The sequence below is a fragment of the Streptopelia decaocto genome (genome assembly GCF_964273445.1).
Source record: "Streptopelia decaocto genome assembly, chromosome: 1".
NCBI lineage: Eukaryota > Metazoa > Chordata > Aves > Columbiformes > Columbidae > Streptopelia > Streptopelia decaocto.
The window spans coordinates 170,231,834-170,249,059 of NC_138663.1; the positions used below are offsets into that span (position 1 = coordinate 170,231,834).

Consider the following 17,226-nt stretch of genomic DNA (forward strand, 5'->3'; position numbering starts at 1 on the left):
CACAGTTCTTGAAATACTGGAAGAATTATTTCCATAAAATACACTGTGTTAAAAACCCAAAACCACGGTTTGGCTGTTTTGTTTATTTCTTGATGAGTCAGTATAATTTTTTTGCTCCTGGGCACTCTTTCTTCCCTCCTTCACCACTGAATCCCAATCCTATTAGCCCTTTCCAAAATGTCTGACCACCTTGACTGTCCTTCTTTCCTATTTTCTCAACTCAATGTTCGATGACTTCTTGATTAGTCTCTGTCTCCTTGTCAAGTTGTCCCTGTTTCCAAACCCTCACATCCCTATTCCCTTATTCCAGCCAGCAATATATTCTTGTTTGTTTTGTTTTGTTTTGTTTTGTTTTTTCTCTATGTTTATAGATAAATTGGCTTACAAGGTATCAGCATAGAAGGGATATCACTGAACCTGCGAGGAACAGAAGTCTGTAATCTTGTGTTCATGGTGTGATTCTCCCAATGGCTCATTTGCCATTATGGAGACAATTCGATGACAGGATGCTCAGTGACCCCATGTGGCAGTGAAGAATGACCCGCAGGGACTGCAGTTTTCTTAAAAATTATTAAATATATACTAGGAATGTATTAATTGAAACTCTCTTTTCCAAAAAGGGCAAGTATCACCTTAGAATATTGTATTTTCAGTTGCTAGATGCTGTCTGCTAGATGCTTACTGCTGTCAGTAAGATGAGTCTTAACTGTTGATGTGCATCTAAACCTACCCCTGTAGTGGACATATAAAACTAGATTTTTATGTACTTTCATTCTTCTTTAGTCCTTTACATCCAGTTCAAGTGTGCATATTTTGTAGCAAAACAGTCTGTAAAGGTAGAAGTAATATACAGATATGTGAATTCTGTAAAACCTGTTTGTACAAATATACATGACTGCAACAGGTAGACAGCCACCGTGTGCAACATACACATCCATTCCTACTAGCTATGGTCCTTTCCATGAAAGCTTTTAATCCTTTAGTCATATTTCATTATTGGTATGTTCCTGTTCCCAAGGTCCTCAGGCAAACATACCAAGCCAAGAAATAGAACTCGGTAGACGGCATGTGCAGTGGTACTGGTAACTCAGAGAGCACCAGCCTCTTTGAAGTGTTGCAGAAACAACCACCAGCTAGTCAGTCTCATTGAACATTTTATATTCTCCCCTTATTTCCAGCTGCCACAGTTGCAAATGTTTTAATTTCAGAGTATTTGGGAGTCCTGGATAACTGTTTTTATCATAAAAAGAAAAAAAAAAAAACCCAACAAAAATGTAGATTGAAATAAAAATTGTTTTTTGTAAGAGTTAGTTTTAGTGCATTCCTTTTACAGTTCACAGTCATGTGGCATTATGCCTGATTATGTGCAGGGTGAATCTTGAATGACCAAATCTATAAAGCAGCCAAATGATATTGGAATTGAGCAAGAGGATTTTTTTTTACTTTATTTATTTTTTTTTTATCTGCATGAAATTGGTAAACATTTCAGTTCAGCACATGGAACACTCTGTTCTTTTGTCTTAATATAAACCAACAATTACAGGCAAATTAAAATAGAAGAGCTTCTCTCACCTGAAACATCTAACTCTGAGGAAGGTGAAATACAAAACTTTGTACTACAGGGTGTTTGACAACATCAACCAAAATTATATTAAGCCAAATGGACTAGACTGTTTCCACAAAAATCTATGCACCAGATTTATGATCGTAAAGAATGAAAACAGGATTCTCTTTCATCATTCAAATGGTAAGAATGAGCCTGTTTTAGGAACAAATACATGTGAAATATTTTACAGAGAACAAAAAAGCGTCAAGATGCATTACAAAAAAAATTAAATGGTTACAGAAAGGCAGTAATCTGTATAGTATTTTTTGGAGCCAGCTATTATCACTTGCTTTCAAATCCTGGCAATATCAATATTCTCCAGTTTGATTGGTGACCAGTCTGAACTTATCCTACTCGCTTTTAGGAACAAAGACAAGAGAATGGCTACCTCTATTCATCTATTATTGTTTAAATAGCTGTCACAACATCCAGGATGTCTGTTTCCATGTTATCTGGTGAAAGAATAAAATAGAATGGCAACAAACCAAATACAGTGAAAAATGTTCATTGTATTTGGCTCAAACCAGCTGCTGTTCACAGATAAAATCTGGTTCGAACAAAACCAGGTGAATTTTGGAAATGGAGGAACAATGGATGGATTGGATGTTTTAAAGATACGTGTCGCATCGAGACTTGACTATTACGGTGATTTAGTTCATATGTCAAGGCACATATTCATCTCTGCTCAGATCCTGTAGAGGCTTGGGTAAGACTTGTCCTATCCTTGTTTATTTGTTAATTTATAACATCTCAGTTCCCAGCACAAACCAAAGCAGGCCCGGACACTTCTTTGTTCTGCCTTGTTCTTTCATTTTTTCCCCTCGCTTTTCTTTACACTGTTGTGCTCCCAACTCCAACAATAGAGTGGTAGATTGACCCTTTTTCCCCTCTTGCCCTGACTTGTCTTCAAATGCTTCTTTTGATGCGTTCAGACTGAAAATGCTAAATCTCTGTTTCCCAGCAAGGGCTCATATTTTTTTTTTTCAGCGTTGCTCTGCTAGTAGGTTAACAGGAATGTTGGTACTTCCTTTGCAAGAATTTAAAAGATATTAGGTTAATGATAATTTGGAAACAAATATATATATCATCGTATTGCAAAAAGAGGACTCCTGCAGGGATGGGAGATTCTAAAGTATCTTAATTGCAGGCAGTCATATTGTTTGCTACTAAGATATGTGATTATGTTTTAATTGGCTGTGTTTACAGTGTGGTTTTTCTTAAAAATGCATTTTTCCAAGATTCCCTCAATCATTGCTTATCACACATCCACAAATATCCATGCTTCCTGTGTATAATATGTACATTTTCTCTGTTCCAAACCTACTCACACTCAAAGTTTATTTCACATGGGACATCAAGAAAACAAAGTCACATTAGTCTGACTTCTTTTTTCCTGAGCTGACGTTTCATTAAAATAAGTTCATAGTAAGTTCAACCCTCTAGTCTTACCCTTCAGTGTAAATTTATTTCTGTTACTTATTAAAACATGAGAGTTTGGATGTTATTTTGAGTTCATACCCTTCTGCATAACTTTAACCTGTTTTGAGTTATTTTGCATATTGCAAAACCACGTCACACATTGTTAGGAAAATCTTCACGAATTTCACACCATGTTTCGAACATGCACAAAGTACATCAAACTTAACATACATTTTAATTTTAAAGCACTAATACAGTAAAAAATCGTCCCTTGCTTAAGTTCTATAACAAGACCTGTGTTAGGAGCTTTCTGTATCTCAACAATTGCTTCGAACAGCATCTTTTTTAAGTGAATTAAGGCCTATGGAGTTTTAAGTGGGTCAGTTTTATCTAGCTTGTTTTAAAATGTTTTGACAAATTGAGACCTAAAATACTAGTAAGATTCTAAGTTGTCTCAGAAGGTATGACAGGTCATTGCTCCATTTCTCTGACATACATAGAGGGAAATGATGGTTCTTTTAGTTTACTTTCTCATTTATGTGAATCAAATCCACCATGCGTACTAGTGATTAGACTCTTTCTTGCTACATCATGCAAGACCAATACCTTTGCTGGAACTACTGACACAAAGAAGTCTTTTGCCAAAAAGCTCAGTGATGTAAGAAATAAGAGGTTTTGTAATGTGTGGGGTTTTTTTAACGTTGTGTAGGAATTATTTGGGAAACTATTTGCAACAGAGGGAAGTAATGTTTTAAGCTATGCAATAATATTGCGTAATGTTTATCAGTGTCTTGTCTAACCAGTTTTGTTTAAGTTTTGGGTTGTTTCTTCTGATTAATGAAAGCATAAAAAATTCTGACGGCAGTTTGGAAAAAAAACATTTGGTAATGATTTTTCACACTAGAATAGTATTTGAGAAGATGAACTAACAGGATGATCTGAGAACAATAAGCTAGTTTGCAATACCCAGGAATACATAATGTATTTTTCCTAATGAAGTGGCGAATATTTTTATAGTGTTTTAAGTGTGGGGAAGAAAACCAATTCATATTTAGGGCCAAATGTTAGTATGTTACCGCAAAATGACTACACAGATATCCGTGTTGCTGTGAGTTAGCATGAGGACAGAAGATACATCCACAGAATATACTTTTCAGAGCCTGCTTTGAATCTTGGTAAGCTAGATAGGAAGTGGTTCAGTGATCTACAGCCAGTTTTTCTCAGCATTTTGTGATATGACTGGGAAACTTAAATACAGCTGAAAAAATCTTTTATGGCTCTGAATGGGCTGAACCTTTCCTTGGTCAGCATCAGTTCATTTCAGAAAGCTTATCTTGGTTAGCTTTTGAATTATGACTTTATGAGAAAGCAGTAATGGGAGCACAGATTGTTAAAAATAGGGGACATGTATGTCTTACTCCTTGTGTAGGCTATTCTCAGCCTGAGCTGCAGTGAAGTAGGAAGAACAGCTTCCATGGTAGGACTGATCTCTCCAAAAGTAGATCTTTCCACCTGAGCTTGTCAGTGTAGGCTCATCTTACACTCAGCAGACACTTCAGAGAAAGATTTGTCTCCTGCTGCAGTAGATGCTTGTGATAGTTCAGGTGGGTTAGTACTTTAAGCTGGTGTCTGCCTCTCTCCAGTGGCTGTAGAAAGACCCAAGTTGGAGCAGCCCAGAAGCAGATGTCCAAATGCCTGCTTGGGTGTTTCTGTGTGGGGACATAGTGGGTGAAGCTTTTACTTTTGCACTGTAAATACTGGCCAGCATAACAGAGCTGGTGAGGAGATGGGGCAAGAAGTCTGCACATGTTTGCTGGAGGTCACTTCCTTCTGGAATAACAGTGGATGGGAACTGCTGGAATTAACTGGGATTTGGAGCCGTGGTTTTCTGGTCCCAAGGTCATAAAAGCTTACACTCTAACCCTTTGTTGCAGCAGATTTCAATTTTCCTGGTCCTAGAATATGTTCACTTTGGAAAATACTGTAATCCAGTCAAAGAGAGCTCTTTTTAGGCAAGTTGGATCAGAACTTTCTTATAATATAATTTCTAATATGCATGATAGGATAAATAAATAGAACTGTTATTGAAACAATAATTACATAAAGTGCAGAAAGAAAGAGAAGCTAAAATACCCCAAAACATATGTATCTCATAATGACCAAAGCCCAAATGGAAAAGAGCAAGTCCGACAAACTTTTCTGTAGTCAAATAGCTGTGCAGTCATCTGCATAATACCAAGAGTACATTCTGATGTCCTTGTATTTTATTGAGATACATCAATATGTGTCAGCTAATGGCTGAGCCCTTGGTAAGAAGAGTATGTATAGATATATATATCTATATATATGTATAGATAGTTTTCCTTTTGAAGAATTCAGATTAACATCTGATGCAAAGAAATTGACCTAAATTTCTCTATCATATCAACAGTAGTCTAAAAATATTTCAAGAAGTAAAAAAAAAAAAAAAGAGGGTATTGAAGTTTCTAATTTTTTTTCTTGCACTTTCTAATCTGTTCACAGATTATCTGTGAAACTTTAATCTTAGAAGTCTTCAAGCTGAGGGAGTTTTTTTTCCCGTGGTGATGTCAGAACTGATCAGATCTGATTGTTACAGAGATCCCACTAAGGAGTTTAGCACTAATTGTTGGAAGATGTCCGTGCTTAAAAAAATTAGGCCAGTGATTGTAACCATGCTGCTAATTTCATGTATTGTTCAGAGCATGTTTCAATTCTGGGAATCAGGTGTACTTTCTTGATTAAAAATGCATTGAGGAACTGTAGTTTTTCTTGGTGTTGCAGAATCTTTTGAGCTGTAAGTGAAACCATTAAGAGCGGGAAGGGTTAATTGTATGGGAAGCCTTGTTTTCAAATACTTCTCGTATACAAAATATATGCCATGCTAGAAAATATTCTATTGTCAATCCAAATAGAACACAAACTAAAATGAGATAATTGGGAAGGTGCCCATAAAGTCAGCCTGAATATATTATCACAAGTATATGTGAGATAATATTTGTTTTAAAAAGATTCTATGGCACTGTAAACTCAGTCTCATTAGAGACTGCATTTAAAAGGCTTATAAAGTTACTCATTAATGTTATCTTGTTGTATCTCCACAGCTTTTTCATTAAAGAAAATTCAGCAGAAAGCATTTTCTCCTGATAGCAGGAACCAATTTGCAATAAATGTTCTGGAAACCACTAGGGAAGCCATTACTGAGGTCTAATAAAAACAGACAAGCGTAACTTGTTCTATATTTTTGTTTCAATCACATACAGATGAGACCCCGCTCTCCACACCAACCGCAAGAGACAGCCTTGACAAACTTTCTCTAACTGGGCATGGGCAACCACTACCTCCGGGTTTTCCATCTCCTTTTCTATTCCCTGATGGATTGTCCTCCATAGAGACCCTTCTGACTAACATCCAGGTAGGCCTTTCTGTAGATCAGCTTAAAGGGATGGAGAGGAGCCAGTTGCAGATTTGTCTAAATTAATACAACCATTCTAGCTTAATCAGTTCATAAGATTATTTGGATCAACTAATTTACTGAAACTTTCTAGTAATTTAGGCTTTAAAGGAACCACAGCAAACAAATGAATTGAGAAGCTGTCAGATATAGTACATAAATATACACATTGTATATTAAGCCACATCAAAGAATTCGATGAAAATTACATTGGTGTGTTTAACAACATTTGTCTTAAATGCTCTTTTTATTACAGGCTAATGAAATGTATCTTACTGTTCAACTTTATCTCATTTACTAAGCAGAGAAACATTTCTTTAATAAATAGTTATTTTAAATTGCTGGAGTGCCAAGGTGGAAATGATATTTAAAGCTATTTGAAATGTGTCTCCCATAAAAGCATTCACAAAAAGCACGTCTTTTATAAGTAAGCTCATTTCACTTAAATAACTGTCTTCAAAGAATAGACTTCAAAGGGTATTACCAAATTTTCTGCAGATTTCCTATTCGGTAGTCACTATGTCTATTGTGTGTACAATACGGCCTGATTCAAATAGTATTTAAGGTATACACTAGCATGTAGCTTGAATCCAAGATGTTAGTGTTTCCCATTAGAATGAAATTTTTTGTGCACAAATTCAGTGATCATGTGTTCCCCAGATGCAACTTTTGCAACAATAGGATTGGATCTTGTTTGCAGAAGCAAAATAATGCAGCGATGTTGTTCTCATTCCAGATAAGCCTCATCTTTGTGGCTACTAGCATCTGATGTATTTGTCGCAATATTTTTCCCTGCTCATTCCTGCAAATGCATAAGATGAATTGTATTCTATTCAGAATAGGCTATAACTGTATAAGGCCAAATCCTGCTCACTTTACTTTCTTAAGGAATCTTGTCAAAGTTTATGGCACTTCAGACTTGTTTTATGAAAAGTATATTATCCATTCATTGGTGATAGTGTGAGATCTAATAATGAAAAAATACTGCTGTTTAAGAATTAAGTATTGCTTTATCTGCCTAATCTGAAAGAACATATTTGTGATTGCTTTTGTGGTTCCGAGACTTAGGATCTTAAATATTTAAATAATAAACCAAAGTAACTTAGCAACAGTTAACATTCTTTTGACCAGTCTGCTACAATTTGAAAAGAATGAATTTTTTCTAAAGGAAAAAATACTGTTAGCAAAATATGTAATGTTTTAGCCGTGCGTGCATGTACAGGAAAGTTCTTAGTAATTTTTTTGACAAATGTGTGCACTCAATGTCTCTAGACAGCAACCTAATGAGCAAAGCATTCAGCATCAACAGGTTAGCTAATCTTGTGATTGAATATGAGAGTGGTGCACTACTTCAGGATAAATGACCAGGATTAATTTGCCAAGAATTCATTCAGTTTTGTTTTACAGAAAATGTGAATGTGAAATTTAGTCATAGCTTTTTAAAATTTCTTTTAAATAAAAACCCTCTAATCTTATCTGGGGTGAAGAGCTAAAATAAAATGTAACATTGTGAAGAAACCAGAGACTTTTATGCCTTTTCCAATTGTGCTTTTTTACCTACTGCTGCTCACCTTGCATTTCCACATCATGGCAAAATCACAGTTCAGGGTAAACAGGTGTGACATAAATCCTTTTGGATTTTTTCAGTATGTCCCCACCTTGCATTACATGATTTCCACAGATCTCTGGGAATCCTTTCATATGCCATTAAGGCATTTCCTACTACCCCCGTAGATTTAATCTCTATTAGGACTACATTAGAAAAACACTTTCTACACAAGTGAAGTATTCTCTTTACAACAGTAGGGTCTATTACAATGAACAATATGAACAATATGTGGCAGTTTCTGTAATCAATGCCATTTAAAATGGTTTCCATACTTAGTGATTATTGCAATCAGAGTGGGCCACCCCAGGCCCATAAATGAGTTAGATACTGTGATACTGATACTTTCTGAACTCAGTTATATGTATTGGACTAAAAGTTACTCATTAATGGGATTTGTAGAAAGAAGAAACTCTTTACTATGGTCACTGCTTGGAGTATCATTTGTGACTTTACTAAGAACTGCAAAAGCGCTACCTGAGAAGGACTCTTGTCACTGGATAAATTCCTGTTTGCTCTCCTTTGGTCCAGATGGATTTTACATCCATTTCAGTTACAGAGGTGTAAATTCAAAGTGGATCCTTCACCATTCTCATGTTGCAGGTGTGCTAGCAGTGGAGCAGATCTAACATTCTAGAAAAGATCATCTGGCCTACAGTCTGTTCCCTGCTGCCTGTACTAAGGTGCTTTTGAAACAGAAAATAGCAGCAATCTAGCCAAGGGCTGGATGAGTGGTCTTGGTAAATGCTGTTCTTTTTTTCCCCAGGGTCATGCATGATGAAAATGCGGATATGTCCTTTCACAGAAAGGGTATATGTCTGCTTGTGAAATGCAAGTGCACATCTTTGTTAGGTCATGGGACTGGGGTGCACGCACGGCCTGCCACGTGTAGTGCTGGAGGTTGCCTGTGTTTTAGGGGTACGATAGTCATGTGAACACATAGGCAAAGAGCTGCACCAGTGTGCACAGATGTGATGGTAGGTACCTGTGCTGTGATCCACATGTGTGTATTCAGTTGTGTGAGGTGCAGAATCCGAAGGATCTGTATAATACACACCATAATAATGGGTGCCTCCAGAAGAAGTTGCAGAGTCTGCCCTGGTTTAGAATAGAACGGGATTAGGCTGCTATACGGGCACTAGGAGCTTTAACCTTGCCTTTTGTCAGGGCAAAGAGGACCCTAAAATTTGCCATGGATGGCAGGGCTTTTGGGTATGTGAGCAAAAATGTCTAAACATTTTGATATTTGAAAACAAAATGTGCTGAAAGCCTTGCAGGTGCTGAGGAGCTTAGGTGATGGAATTTGGGGCCTAACTCTACTTCCATCTCAGAAGCCTGACTCTTCCTTTAAAACTGGCCACTAAACACAAGTGAGTCTGTGTCTTCCATCCATACTAAATGGATAGCCCCTAATCCCTAATTTGTAATTTAAGGCAAATGTTAGACACGCCTATTTGCCATCGCTGTCACCAGGGGCTGCTAGTTAGGTTTATTTCCTTCTGTATATCATGTATATGTTTTTCTTACTTCCCCATAAATACTTATTGAAACAAAAATACAACATTTAATTATTTGTATATTTAAAGAGGATGTAATAACAATATACAGTACCCAGAAAAAACAATGTTTATTTCTTGCTGGGGACTGCTGAAATGCAAATAATAAACTGTAACAAAATACAATTAAGCAAATACACACATAAAATAAAGAAATGAGATCAGGGACATATTTTCTTATTTAAACGTATATCTGCACATCTAAAAAGAAGGGAAAATAAATTTCCCCAGAGAGCTTAGATTAAGTGATATATCTGTTCCTTCCCAATGTAGATTTGTTGATTTCTTCCAGATTAAATACTGGCAGCCTGTGTGCAGCTGCAGGGAGGTTGGAGGGTGATGGAAGGTGGGTCACAGCAAAATGCTGTGCGGATGCTAGTGAGAAGGCTAAAGATGTTTCTCTATCCCTCTCGTAAGTTCACCTTTTTGAATCATGGCCCAATTATGCCAAAGTATGTTACAGCCACAGCCTTTTGTGATACTGCAGTATTCTTGGATAATAGTAACATTATTTTAAGCTTTTAGAATCTGAATTTTTAGTGTCCCTGAGCTGAGTTTCCATTAGTATCTAAGGGATGAATTAGTTGCACCCTGATAGCGATATTTCTCTGTCAAAACTGTATTGTATTGATGCAGTATTTTAAAAGAGATATGTAAAATAAGTTGCAAGTATCCCATTGATATTAATAAAAGAAATGCATGATTACAAACTAAATTCCCCTAAGAAAACAAAGCAAACTACTGGCTTTATTGCTGTGCGTCTCCTGCACTGTTACCATCTATGATTAAATGCACAAGAGGAAAATACTGCAAACACTGGATAAAGTAAAAATCACAGTTTTACTTCTTGTTGTTTTATTTATCTTCTGCTGAAATTCAGAGAAAGATTACATTTTTCACAGAAAATGTTAATGGAAGAATGTGATTTATACTTGTGCAGTATGCCTTTACCTGTGATGGATATACTTAACCTGAGATATTACAAAAATGTCTTTCTGGAGTCCTCTGTAGAGATAGTCAAACTGTCTTATTCTACCTTGCTTATCTTACTAAGTCAGTAGTCAGTTACAAGTAGCAAATATTAAAAAATTTATATGTGAAGTGAACTAAAAATGTATATGTATGTATATATATATTTGGAAGCCTTTCACTAGACAGTTTTAGTAATGAGAGCATGCAATTTATATGTAATTTCCTGACTAAAAGAGAAGCAATGTTATTTGAAAGTGTTTTCACCAAGAGCAGCTGATACTGCAAAAGGAAGCCCCTGAGCTACAATTCTCTGTCAGCTGAGAGGTTTTACTAGGAAAGGTTCACTGTGTGCATACCTTGTTCTTCTAGTTTTCCCTTTTCACTCACTGCAGGTGATTGTTGGAAACAGGACATAATCCTCTACATAGACCACTGGTCTAGCTCATCAGGGCATTTTGATGTCACATATAACTGTAGCTAACTAAATTGTCTTAGGTGGAACACACTGTAGATCTAGATAGAAAGAGCTTCTATATACCTTCCCCTCCACTGCTTTCAATTTAGGAAACACATTATTTGCATTTTTAAAAAAGAATGATGGGTAATACTAACTTTAAGGCTGAGTTGAGATTTGATATATGTTTAATTTCTGTAGGATCAGTAGCCTGCCCTAACATGATAGTGTTTTCAGATACATCGGAGAATAGGAAGAAACAGCAGCCATATATCAACTTAACTTTTTTGAGGGGAGAATTCATCAGTAGAAAATATTAAAACAAGTGCCCTAAAGTAAATAAACTAAATCAGAATGATCTGTAAATGTCCAGCAGAAAAATGTCGATTTTTGATGTGATGTTGAAATTAAAAGAAATTATTGACAGTGACACCGAGGGGAAGAATAGCATGCCATGTTTGAAGCCTGGCTCCAGATAGAGCCATACTGTATTAAAAACAAATCTGGAACCTGAGCATGTTCACTACAATTATCGTTATCCAGCCTCCATAACATCTGACCTTCCCTAAAGGGAAATATTTTCTTTTTGTTAATGTCCTGTGTTGCACTGCATTTCCCATTGTCATTGGCAGCATATTGATTTAATATCAGGTTAGAGGATTAGCCATAGCAAATACAAGCTGGACATACTGTATTTTGTATAATCTTTCACAGCTGATCCACTGGGAGAATTAATAGAATTTCATGCAACTCTGAAATTGCTATTCCTGTTCCAAGGGGCACTGATGATTTTTAGATGCTGTACTTTTTAGTTGTTTTTCTCACCCCTTCTGCATTGAATACAGGGAGATATTGAATGTTTCCAGTATTTTAACATTAGAGCTGTCATTGGCAACAACAGCACTTTTGCATATGCATCAGTTTGGCTCTACTGCAGGTTTTTTTTCACATTGGACGCCTACTGATGTGCACTGATTTAACTTCTAAAAATGAAACTTAATTTTGTGTAGCTCATAAGTAGTCCCTAGTGGGTCTTGGCTCCAAAAAGCTAATATTTTTCAAACATAATCAGCAGCAATAGGTAATGTATTACCCTTAGCTACGTTAGCAGCAAGTATAAAAAAAGGAAGGCTGGGGGAGGAAGTGTGGTGTAGAAATTCAATAGAAAACGTAATATGCTTTTAGCAGCTTTGTACTTTGCAGCAATTCTTAATATAAAATTACACACAACAGTGTTGCACTCTAGCATTATTCTCTATATTTATTCATAATGATTGTTTCATATTTAAAGAACACCAAAATATTGTGTTTTGTCAGCCAAGGACAATAATAGTTTAATAGTAATTTATTTTAAACTGCTACTGATAATACAACCAATCAACACATTAAGTGGTGCCAACATTGGCGTCTTGCTAAATAATCTCTAGGCTTTGCACTGAGAGTACATCTTTCAAAGATAAGTCAACAAGAGCAATCAGAGCAGAAAATTAGAATTTGGTATCTTAGAATTAAAATACAGCTAAACTAAAGTTTTAATTGGGGTGATCTAAAAGGGCACTTGATGTAATGATCTCTTTCATTTGTTACTAATTGTTTGTTCCTGATGAAGAAGAAACATGTACATGAATGTAGTTGAATTGAGTAAAGATGGCAGTTGCTTTAGCAGCTCGATTTATTGTTAAACAAGATGGATTGTAAGAATTTGGGAGGAGAGTGTTTGCAGCTTTAAACTTACTTGACACTTTTCATCAACAAATACTTCTCATGTAATTTCACTTGATCTGTTTTATTAGCAATTTGGATGAATCCCATGAATTGGAGATTAAAATATTCTAGAGTTGAAGGTTAGGCCCAAAGCAAGTATTGATAAAAAACTCCTACTTCAATTCCTTACTATTTCAAATGCATGCCATATAGAAACACAGTTTATGATGGTTGTAAATGTAGGAGAATATGGTGGGGGAAGGGAACAGAATTCAGGTGAACATAATCTTCTTAAAAAATAGATTGGAAAGGCTTTACAGGTATTTTGAATTGTATTTTACTTTGCATATGTCTGCAGAGCTTTATATTTAGCTTTATGTGGTTTTCTTTAGTGGTCATTCAGATTCAACATTCAACACAGAATACCTTTGCGTTTTAGCTATTTTAGAATAGCATTTGATCTTTTTAAAGAAAACTTATAAAACTTTGAACGTATTTGTGAGCACATTTGCTGTGTTACCATTGTTAGATACTTTCAAATGTGGTTCTATACTTATGTAGTGTATATAATTTTGGTGACCATCTGGGCCTTGCAGTCGGAAGGTGTTGAGTTCCTTCAGCTCCTGTGGACCTTAATAGACCAAGGTGTAATAGAGCTGCAAAGCATTAAGCTCCGAAGGAGACAACACTTGAGGCAAGAATTTAGTTGAGAATTAGGATGGGGAGTCCTGAAAATAATAGGCCCTGAAAACAGACTTAGAAGAGGAATTTGAAGGACACAAATTTCAAAGCAGGCATTAACATTGGGAAGACTCAGTGAGATAAATGTATAGACTAACACTCATGAAAAATACTTTTTCCCTTTCTCAAGTGTCATCATGCTGGCTTCTTTTTCCATTCCTTTTTGGAGATATTTCAAACAATTTTAGTGAAAAAATGTGCAACCCAGAATGCAGTTCAGGAAGTGTGCCCGAGGGGTGAGAAAGCTTATCTGGGAGTTGGCGGACATGGTTTCATGTCTGTAATGTGGTTGTTCTGAAACCATGTTGAGTGTGAACTTTTTCTCCGTTGGCTGAATGCTTCCCTAGCAGAGCTATTGGGGAGTACTCTTCAGTCTCTCTCGCTGGCATTGTTTTGCTTTGTATCAGTAATTAAATCTCTGTTGGGTCAAATTATCTCTACAGTTAAGTTGTCAAGAGACTTGCCTAGGATACAGAAGAGTTAGGTTCGTATCCATGGAGGTTCGCATATGCATATCCGTGCTTAATTATCTACTCTATTATGATAGCGTCAGGAGGAGAGATTCAGGTGTAAACCTAAAAGCCTGATGGCCAGGCTTCTGGAAAATGGAAAAGGAAATCTTTCCTCTTTCCATGTTAATTTATTTCAATTCTGTTTCTCCTCCTCTTTTTCATACCATATCTCAGTGTCCTAACTATCTAGTTATGTGCTGTGCTATGATCTTCCAGTTTCCTTGCAGAAAAGAAGGAATTGTGAAGTTGAAATTCTCAAGAGAGGCGTAGAATAGGCTGAATCATTATTTCCTGATACAATAACAACAAAAAAAGGTAGAGTTTATTTCAGCCATCCCAGGTCAAGGCACTGAGAGATGATTGTGTTTTTCTATCTGCTGTGACATAACAACTTTACAAGGTCAGGGAATGGACTTTTTAAAATAGAGTTATCTTCCTTCTTTGTGACTGTCCTCCGCTTAGCATCCTAATAACCCTATCTTCTTTGGAAGCTCTATGAAATATGAAAATATTTTAAAATAATAATAATATTTAACAACAATAAGGAGTGAAATGACAAGCCTTTAAAAGAGCCTTTTCCCCTTCGATAGTTTCCTTTAGCTTGAGTTTTGCTAGAGATGGAATTTACCATTCTGTGGCTGATGTGATTGTGAGATTGCCAATTCCTTTTCAGCAGGGCAGCTTTTTGTTTTGGTCACAGGCAAGTACCGGGTGGAGGCCTGTCTCTTTTATTTCTTGCAAAGAATAAACCTATCGGTATTACTTTTTCACAGCAGTTATATGCACTGGCAAAGGTGAGTTTGCATTTCCTGGGAAAACCTGACTCCTGACTTTTTACAGATTTTTGCCCACTTGTTAATTCTAGTAAAACATTGCTGTGGATAATTGAGAGGATTTCACCCATTAGCAGAATTGTTTCATTTGTAAAATCTCACTTGACTGATCGAGGAAAAATAACAAGTTATTTATTATATCAGCTGTTCTGATAATTTTCAAACATTATTCAACTTTATCTTTGAACAGGGTTTACTAAAGGTTGCTATAGACAATGCCAGAGCTCAAGAGAAGCAGGTCCAACTGGAAAAAACAGAGCTGAAGATGGAGCTCTTCAGGGAACGAGAACTGAGGGAAACACTTGAAAAACAGTTGGCTGTGGAGCAGAAGAACAGAGGTATCATAATTAAGCAGACATAAACACCTTGTAATTTATTTCCTTAGGAAACCTAATTTTTTTATCAAACACCTGTGTTCGATCAAAACTTTTTCCCTTTACCTGATGTTATGTCCAGGCCAACTGCAATACAGGAAGTTTTACAATCTGCCTGATTCCGCATAGGATCTTTGTAAGATTTAGAACAAGGACCTTCCTTTTTCTCAAGGTTTTTCTTGAATATTACTTATTACATCAGTAATACACAACACGATTATAAATATCATAGGTGCTGTTATGGACTTGGGCAGGTTGTGATCATTATGAAAAACTATAGCTACTTAATACAAAGACAATTTATAGCAAATTTAAGAATATGCAAGGTTTTAGGAACTCTTGTAGTTGTTCTTGTGTGCTAGGGTCATATATTGCGTATTTAGGCAAACTCTATGTGATAAATATAAATAGAATAGTAATATATAAGCCTTTCATAATGCATAGTATATCACATGTTTGCACAAAGAACAGTTAAGATTCTTCCTGATGAGGCAGTAGCATTAGTAGCATTTCAGACATTAATATCAACCCATTGTAAAGCATACACGTATAAAATATTTTTAAATCATTTCATTGATAGTAAAGGTAAGGCAGTTTACAGTAATTTACATTAACTATTTGCATTTTGAGCATGTTCCCATCTTTCTTTATAGGTCCATTTTTCAGTATACATGTGTCTTGCCCTTTAATAGTGTCTAATTACTTTGCAAGGGACAGTTAACCTCTGGGGCTCACTTGCTGTTTAACACAGACCATGACAAGTCAGATATGTATTTTTGCAGGACTAGAGTTATAACTCTCTTCTTGTCCAGTTTAATTTTCTGAGAACCAGCTAAATAGGGAATCCCAAGAACACTTGGATTCACAACCAATATAATTATACCTTTAACTAACATGCTAGCAGTAAGTACACAATCTAATCCTGTTATGTGCCTTGACCCATTAAAGGGTAGGACTGTCACATCATTAATTTCAATTTTTTAACTTTGAGAATACATTTTTAAGGACAAGTACTATTAACAATTATCACGGGTGTGCAATGAATCATCCCTTTGCCCACAACAGGCCTAGTTTGCTCAGTACAATTGCACTACTTACACTTTTAAAGTAGTTTTGTAAAAGAGCTCAGATTTTCTTCACATTCTTCTATCTCTGTCTCACAACTGCTCAAATATATATATATTCCTTTTCAGAATTAGGTGATCACATGCACAACAGAAAAGGTTGAGGGGACCCATCTGACCTTACTTGAGTTTTGCTATCTAAAAGTTTAGCACCTTATTTAGGTTAATATAAATTCCCTTTCTGGTCAATAAAGAAATAGATTCATATATTCTTCTCTCAGACAGGTAGGTGGGGTCAATTACACTATGAAGACTTTTTTCTCTTCCCTTTAACTGTGGAAGGAATATAGTTTGCTAGGCTGGCCTAGCAAACTATATGTTTTGAACAGTTAACATTAAGCAAAATGAATTTCACTCCAAGCTGTTTGTCAGGAAGGAGCATGCCATAGTCCCTTATTTTGTTCAGAATGCTGAAATAATTGACAATGTTATTTTCGGCATGATGCATTATGAACTTTTTTATATGTGTCCCTCTAATGATGGTATTGCAGTGGTAAAAGACTCAGACCAAAGAGGAATGGATTTGAACACTTAATGGTGGTATGCAGCAAAGCAAATATAATGAGGATGACTATCTCTGCTAGTGGATACTTCTGCACAAAAGAAAGTAATGGATTATTCTTAAAAATGAACAGATCCAAGTAGGAGAAAAAAAGAAATAAGGGCAGATTGTAATGATTGTGAGAATTTATTCTTCAATTAAAGGTAGAAAAATACATAGGTTTTACCTACTATTAATTTTCCAGATAGCAAGCGTCATCTCTTAAAGATTCACATGTCTTAATGTCTTAAGAGATACCATCTGAAAAAACTGAAATACACTTAAAAGCTCCAGCAGGAATAGCTGTCACTG

At 36.0% G+C, this 17,226-nt stretch overlaps 1 protein-coding gene across 3 annotated transcripts in view; it reads left to right on the top strand.

Annotated features, from left to right (window-relative positions):
• DACH1 (dachshund family transcription factor 1) overlaps nucleotides 1–17,226 on the top strand; it is a 367,167-nt gene that overhangs the window by 309,506 nt on the left and 40,435 nt on the right. For all 3 annotated transcript variants that reach the window (XM_082075981.1, XM_082075979.1, XM_082075980.1), the window contains exons 7-8: nucleotides 6,307–6,458; nucleotides 15,066–15,213. In XM_082075981.1, coding sequence (XP_081932107.1) covers nucleotides 6,307–6,458; nucleotides 15,066–15,213 — 300 coding nt within the window. The remainder of the gene's footprint in view (nucleotides 1–6,306; nucleotides 6,459–15,065; nucleotides 15,214–17,226) is intronic.